The sequence below is a fragment of the Trachymyrmex cornetzi genome, unplaced genomic scaffold, assembly GCF_001594075.2.
Source record: "Trachymyrmex cornetzi isolate Tcor2-1 unplaced genomic scaffold, Tcor1.1 scaffold646, whole genome shotgun sequence".
In the NCBI taxonomy this organism is placed as follows: Eukaryota; Metazoa; Arthropoda; class Insecta; order Hymenoptera; family Formicidae; genus Trachymyrmex; species Trachymyrmex cornetzi.
The window spans coordinates 42,879-49,969 of NW_017299966.1; the positions used below are offsets into that span (position 1 = coordinate 42,879).

The 7,091-nt window shown below is 30.7% G+C and overlaps 2 protein-coding genes across 6 annotated transcripts in view; both read right to left on the minus strand.

Moving 5' to 3' along the window:
• Nucleotides 1–3,447, minus strand: part of LOC108767052 (endothelin-converting enzyme 1) — an 18,052-nt gene extending 14,605 nt beyond the window's left edge. For 2 of the 4 annotated variants that reach the window (XM_018516697.1, XM_018516700.1), the window contains exon 1: nt 3,322–3,447. In XM_018516697.1, coding sequence (XP_018372199.1) covers nt 3,322–3,427 — 106 coding nt within the window. In that variant the 5' untranslated portion in view covers nt 3,428–3,447. Of the gene's footprint in view, nt 1–2,126; nt 2,248–3,317 lie in introns of those variants that run through there. The other 2 variants (XM_018516698.1, XM_018516699.1) reach the window with 2 other exon arrangements.
• Nucleotides 3,448–3,505: 58 nt separating this feature from the next.
• LOC108767054 (mitochondrial tRNA-specific 2-thiouridylase 1) lies at nt 3,506–6,357 on the minus strand. Of its 2 annotated transcripts, XM_018516705.1 has the most exons (8): nt 6,181–6,357; nt 5,917–6,082; nt 5,650–5,834; nt 5,340–5,566; nt 5,081–5,248; nt 4,776–5,003; nt 4,388–4,539; nt 3,506–3,582 (listed from the first exon to the last, which is right to left on the minus strand). In XM_018516705.1, the coding sequence occupies exons 1-7, from the start codon at nt 6,254–6,256 to the stop codon at nt 4,402–4,404; spliced, it is 1,188 nt and encodes a 395-aa protein (XP_018372207.1). In that variant the 5' UTR covers nt 6,257–6,357; the 3' UTR covers nt 3,506–3,582; nt 4,388–4,401. The 2 variants fall into 2 exon arrangements, with proteins under 2 accessions (XP_018372207.1, XP_018372208.1); XM_018516706.1 differs by lacking the exon at nt 3,506–3,582 and having other exon boundaries at nt 4,422–4,539; nt 4,780–5,003; nt 6,181–6,356.
• Between the last annotated feature and the right edge of the window lie 734 nt (nt 6,358–7,091).

Sequence of the window (7,091 nt, forward strand, 5' to 3'; positions counted from 1 at the left end):
TATTTAGATGTCATATAATAAAGACTTTTGCACTAACTTTATCGTATTACTTGAAAATCACCCAAATTCAACCTCGTCGAATAAATATATTTTTTAGAATAATTCGTAATGTATTTTTTTCTTAAAATACAACTTAATATGTTTCGATTTCTGTAAATTAAAACCTTGTATCATTTTTTTGGAAAATAACTAATTTATTTAAAAAACGATTTTTTTTTAGTTTTGAATTTTTTTCTTCCTTTTTTTCAAAATATCTTGGTTTTCGGAAGTTTTATGATATTCTTATATCTATATATTCTGTTTCCTTACTGTCTGTTGTATCAATTAAAAAAAAAAGAAGGTAAAATTGATGCATTAGATCCCGAGATAAAAGCAAAAGAAGATTCTAAGGTTACCGTACCCCATGTGTAGTGAAATCAGGTGGCGAAAATATGTGGTGTTCAAGGGTTAATATTATCGCCATCAATACCATTAGTATAGACAAATATATCCAATGAAACATCTATAAGTTTTACTATTGATATGGTGTGAGTGAACTTTAAATTTAAGTATGTTATTTTAATTTTTTACACATGAATAGACTAAACTTATAAATATTTTATTGAGTATATTTCTAATATGGTACCGATGATGATAACATTAAAAGATACTTTTATAAATATGATAGTGGTCGGAGAATAGTTCTTACGCCCGTATGACACTGCTATTATTTATTATCTCCCATTTAAAAAATATTTGATAAAAATCCCAAGACTACAGCTCAAACTTTAAGTGCACTTTTTAAAAAAGATGAAATTAGTATAATTAAAAAAAATAGCGATGATGATTATAAATATTAATGTTCTTATGTATAAATGTATGTGTAAATGTTAATAAAAATAAATGTAAAATTAATAAGAGATGCAATTTTATAATATGGGTAACCAAATAAATAGCTTAAATATTATTTATTTTTAATTACAAAGTATCAATTTCAAAAAATTTGAAAAAATATATGTTAAAAATATCAATGTAAATTCTACCAAAAAATTTTATAAGTGTACTTGGAAGGTATCACTACAAATTTCATGTTTAATAAAATTCATAATTTCTTTTGGTCTAAAAAGAAAAACATTTTTTTTTCTAACTTATAATCTTTAACTACTTTATAATATAAATTATGTATATATATATATACATATATATATATATATACTTATTTATTTATTTATTTATTTATATATTCATTCTTTATAATATAAATTTTTTTATACATGTATTCAGATATAACATTTAAATTTAAAATTCAACAATTATGCGGTACCTTCTATATACGTGTATATTAAAAATTAATGTGTGCCTAAATTATTTTCTGAATATCTCCTCTTTAAATATCTCATCTTTATTTAAAAAGTTTTAAATTTTTTTTAGTCTGAGATACTTTTGCTTTCCTTGGGCTACAGCCTTTATAAAAAATGCATTAATGTGCTTAATAGTTAGTTATAATCAACTAAAGATAATATAAAGTAATTTTAGTACAAATTTATAAAAAACATGTCATTAGGCTAAAATGACATATATGTTAGTAAGCTCCTCAGTTGAGCTAATTATCATTAATTTAAAAAACATTAAAAATGACTTTTTCAAGAGATTCACGTTTTTACACGATAGGTCCTCTACTTTTCTTTCTTTTTGCAAGACCACACAATTTTGTAGAAGAGAAACAAAAACGATTTTTAATTCCAAGTATGAGATATATCAATGTAACAACCTATTCCGATCGAAGTGCAACAACCTGCCGGAAATCTTCATTTTTTATTCGGAAAAATACAAATCGAAAACCAGTACATACATAGATTCAAATAAAACGTGTTATTATAACCAAATGTACACAAAAGAAACATACAAAAGCATATAATCAACTCTACCTTATACGTACATGTATAATAATAGGTACAATTTATACAATGAAATATTTATTTTCAACAGTGGAATTAGGAAAACACACGTAGCGTCTTCTAGAATGCAACTATAGCGACTGAACTATGTGAAATTGTAAAGAGTATGATAAGGATCACGTACGAAGATTTGTAAAAATGTACTGCCATTCGCGAAACAACTAAAAAAATCTAACTGCAACAACTTACCCCGTGTAACAACTTGCTCCAGTCTCTTCTACAACAGAATTTCTTATAATATATGTAATTTGCAATTGTAATAAAATTAAGGATCAACAGTTGAATAATGGTTCAATTACTTTCCATAGAATTTTATTCTCGTTTTTTATTAATTCGATGATATTAATACTAATAATAATAATAATAATAATAATAATAATAATAAAGACTGAATTTCAATAATCCAATTTCTAAAAAATTTATGTAAAGAAGAACAAAAAAATTAATCGTGCGCGAAAAGCTGTTGAACCATTTCCAATCGATTCTATTGAACTGAGCGAGAGGAATTAAACCGTTTTTAAAAAAGAAGAAAGAGGAAGAGAAAGAAAACACTATTGCGCGAAATTCTTATAATTTTCGCGATATAGGTAATTAAATGTACATCCGATCGTTCAATTTACTCTCGTGAACGATAGGTACTATTGCTTATTCACCGAACTAATCCTAAACAACCACAAATCTTGAATAACAACGTAAACACAAAACTTTTTATTCAACGTCAATAACAAACGAGACATTAAATGCGCGCCAAAGTCGAAAATGAACTAGATAGATAGATTGTTATGTGTCCGTCCTCGATCGAAGCACGAGTGTTAACTCGTCGAGTTCGCGAGTGTCTACGTACTAGGTATGAGAGTTAAATAAATCTACCAAGCGGCATTTGTGTTGGAATAATTTACAAACATAAGGTCGCAACGCCAATCGCGAGAGTAAGCCGGAGAGACACGGCTTTGTACATGGTACGCATACACTCTCCACGCACACGCACATACGCACGCGCACGCGCACACATACACACCCACACGCACGTTGAGAGACATTTTACGCACTCCTTACATCGAGTTACTCGTCAATCGACCCTAATAACTTGCAGTTATCGTTCAATAACACGATACGTCATATTTCACATTCTACGCGCGACCCCATATCGTTATTGAGTCCATCTCATCATCTATCATACTAATGACTGATTATTCTCTGCTCCAAATTGTAACGATATAGGTACATATATCTTTCAACTTGAAATATAAAAATAATACGAGACGCGCGCGTAACAAAAGACACGATGCTCATGATACTACTTGTTTGTTTTTAATAAAAATTAATAATTGTTCTTTGGAATTTTTAGATTGGAATCATTCTATTTTGGCTGTCGCTTACTCACTTTCATTATTCTCTTCTTCGACAGGGTAATCATCGTAGCTGGGTAAAATGTTCCAATGAAATCTATTGTAATCGTTTATGCTCGTCTTCCGTGGAATGGCCTTCATCGTTATTTAAGTCATGACAGTCTGTGACAGAACTGCGGACACGTGTTAATGTCTTGATGATATACATATAAACGGCATTCATTCGATTAATGTTCTTAACAATAACGCGTGCATATGTTCATCAGTGAGTAATTTCCATCATCGAAATCATTTATCTGAAATCGTTATTATATCACGATGAGAGATATAAAAGATTCATTATGTCTTATATTACATTCGACATTATGAATAAAATTGTCTTTCTTTTTCTCTGTTTCATTTCTAAAGCTTTCACTTTTCTTAAAATTGTACGCTTAAATTTCTTCCAAATTTTAAATTGATTTTTATGGTTATTATAATATAATATACATATGATCACTACAAATTAGTAATCTGAAGGACGTATTGAGAAGTATGACTATCACTCGGAAAAAATCGAAAATAGCCAACTACGATTTGAATAAACATCTAAATAGAAATTTGAGCGCATTTCTATCAGAACATGTTGACAATGGGTGCATTCAGTACTACGACTGCTTACCGAGCGCTCTTGTATCTGTTTGGGGTCTATATTTTTAGTCCTAACGGAATATGCCAATCAGATGCAAGAGCTCACTGAGCTCTCGGTGAGCGGTTGTATAGTACTGAATGCACCCAATGTAAAGTTTGAAATTATTTCAATGTGTATAGTCACATGCAAAGTAAAAGTACACGTGCACAAAATTAAAAAAAAAATATGTATACATTTCGTATATATTTCGCGTGTATAAGTTTGATTGATCCATTGTGCGATGATAAACAGTACTACACTTGCACGGCGAGTATATGCATATTGTAGCTTTGCAATGTGTGTACAGAGAAAATTAATACTTTTAAATATGTGAAAATAAACATATGTTACATATGGATAAATTTATAAACGGTTTTAATGAAATACATTAATTTTATTAATTAAAAATATTTATATATATTTATACATACACAATGAATTTCATTTAAACTTTATTAGATGCTATTAAATTATGCCAACGAGTGTAATCTATACAATTTCGCCCAAGTACAAAATAAGATGGTCCTGCATACGTTATCATTGAGCTGCCCAGACATTCCTCTCCAGAGTACAAGACAGCGTACTGAAATTTATATACATTTTATACACACACACAAATTAGTCGATATACAGCCAAACTAATGTGCAAAATTAAGCAATAGCTGAAAAGTGAATGATGGCATGTTATTACCTAATTTATCGAAATAAAGCTTGGTTAGTAAATGACTATTTTATGATAATTTAATTGTTATTGCGTATATAAATTGTCAAAGTATCATAAAAGTACATCTTCATTATACACTGTATATTATTAATTACCTGCCCCTTTGTAATTGCTCGTAAAGGTACATCAAGACGAATAAATAAGCGACCATTGGACATCTTGTATACTCTACAAGCAATTAATGGATCTCTGTGTTGAAAGCGAAAATTACAATTCAACACGCCATTGTTCCATCTCAATTCGCACGGCTCCTCACTGATCCAATGTATTTTCCGTGTTATTAAAAAGTCAGTGTATAATGCTGAATGAGTTGTACCACCTACCTATGTACATAAGAAAAAAAGTATCATTAACAAATCTTAATTTATTTTCAACAAAATACTTATTTTCCATCCCGTACCACTGTAATAGTATTTGACTCCTGATCTTTGTTAAACACATAATAAGGTTTGAGGCAGCCAGCAATTTTACATCTTTGCCCTATTGTCCGTTTGTGAATGCCATTGTGTTTACCTATCTGCAGACCACTGTCCAGATCTATATAGTTACCAGGTTTATCTGCTATGTACTGCAATCATTACAAAATCATTGTTATTGTCTTATCATATTCTACCTTATCGAAAGCAATCGGCATTAGGAGAGAAATATGTATCTTTTACCTCTGAAATAAAATCTTGAAACTCACGTTTTCCCACAAAGCAAATACCCGTGCTTTCCTTCTTTCGTGCTATTTGGCACAATCCTGCTTGTGTAGCAATCATCTTTACATGACTTTTCAAGTAATTTCCAAGAGGAAACATACAACATCTCAAGGTTTGTTGCGGTATCTGGCTTAAGAAGAACGTTTGATCTTTATTGCTATCTTGCGCCTGTAACAAGCGTACGTCTACAGAATTATAATAATAGCATTACATAAAGAAATAATGTATTTAATTGATGGATTAATTTTACTTAATTTAGGATACTTGCTAGTGTTTGCTTTATAATTCTCTAGATATGGTCCAAAGCTTGTTTTAGCGTAATGACCTGTTGCAATTGCATCTGCTTGAAACTTATTACATACAAGATGAAAAAATTTATCAAACTTGATGTTCTTATTGCACAAAATATCTGGATTCGGAGTATATCCATTCTGATACTTTTCTACTAAATCACTGGAAAAATTAGAACAAAAATGTCACTATCCTCACTTGTGGTTGCCAAAAAGTTCAAGTACTTAAATATATCTTTAAATACCTAAAAACTTCGTTCCAATATTCTTTAACAAAGTTGATCTGTGTCAAAGGAATTTCTAATTTGTCACAAATCCATCGAGCATCGTCATAATCTTTCTCAACCACGCACTTTTCTGTTTCATCTCTAACATCCCAGTTTTTCATAAATACCCCAGTAATGTTAAATCCTTAAAAACAAAACAAAAAAAAAATATATATATATATATATATCCTTAACACGTGTATCAATGAAAGAGGTAAAGCTAGAACTTTTCTTTAGTCTTACCTTTGTTTTTAAGTAGAAGAGCCGTCACGGCGCTATCAACACCGCCAGACATGGCTACGACAACATTTCTAATCATCTTCACAATCAACTCGACAAGTTACTTTACTTCGTAAACTTTTTACAACACATTAATATATACATATACATATAGAATAGTCTACATCAGACATAAATTTAAAGAGATTATGCACATAGTTACATGAGCGTATGATTCAAATTTAAGTGGGGAGCACAGACTCTTGCATAACGCATAACACATGAGGCATAAGAAATTGAACCAACCAGAGTTCTCTATTACATGGAAGGGAAAGAAACGGAGAACTTCGATTGGTACATATTCTTATGCATTACGTGTTATGCGTTATGCAAGAGTTTGTGCTCCCCGCTTTAGCCTTTTGATCGTTGATGATTATGAAACATTTTACATTCTTACATATTGTATGTATCTCTTATATTCTGAACGATTTATAATTTAAGTCTAAATTAAAATTATAAATCTATCATCGATATGCTAAATATAATCCATGGAGGACAGAGACTAAAGGCCCGTCTACAATACACGGAGTAAGAAGTAAGAGTAAGAAATTGACCAATCACAGTCGAATGTGAGAAGAATACTCGACTGTGATTGGTCAATTTCTTACTCTTACTTCTTACTCCGTGTATTGTAGACGGGCCTTGAGAAGATCAAACTAGGCTTTAGAAAATGTAGTCAAAATCAGGTTTCTGAATTGGTTTGGTGGCGCTCGGTAAGCGGCGCGTTCGAATCGCAAAATTCCTCTCATATGTATTTACGTGAATTTACGTCTTCCTTCTTCTTCTTGTGTGAATGGCCCCGACTCTATACAGCGTCGATACGGCCAGAATCGAAAATGCCGCTAATGCGGTGAGTAACAAAAGTCTAAAAGAGG

Bases quoted from the DNA above. Each gene is read 5' to 3' on its own strand.
- LOC108767054 (XM_018516705.1), bottom strand. From the start codon at position 6,256: ATGATTAGAAATGTTGTCGTAGCCATGTCTGGCGGTGTTGATAGCGCC. The intron at 5,567-5,649 runs GCAAGTATCCTA...ATAATTCTGTAG, and splicing joins GAATTATAAAGCAAACACTA to ACGTACGCTTGTTACAGGCG. The intron at 4,540-4,775 runs GTAATTAATAAT...TATAAATTTCAG, and splicing joins GAGCAATTACAAAGGGGCAG to TACGCTGTCTTGTACTCTGG.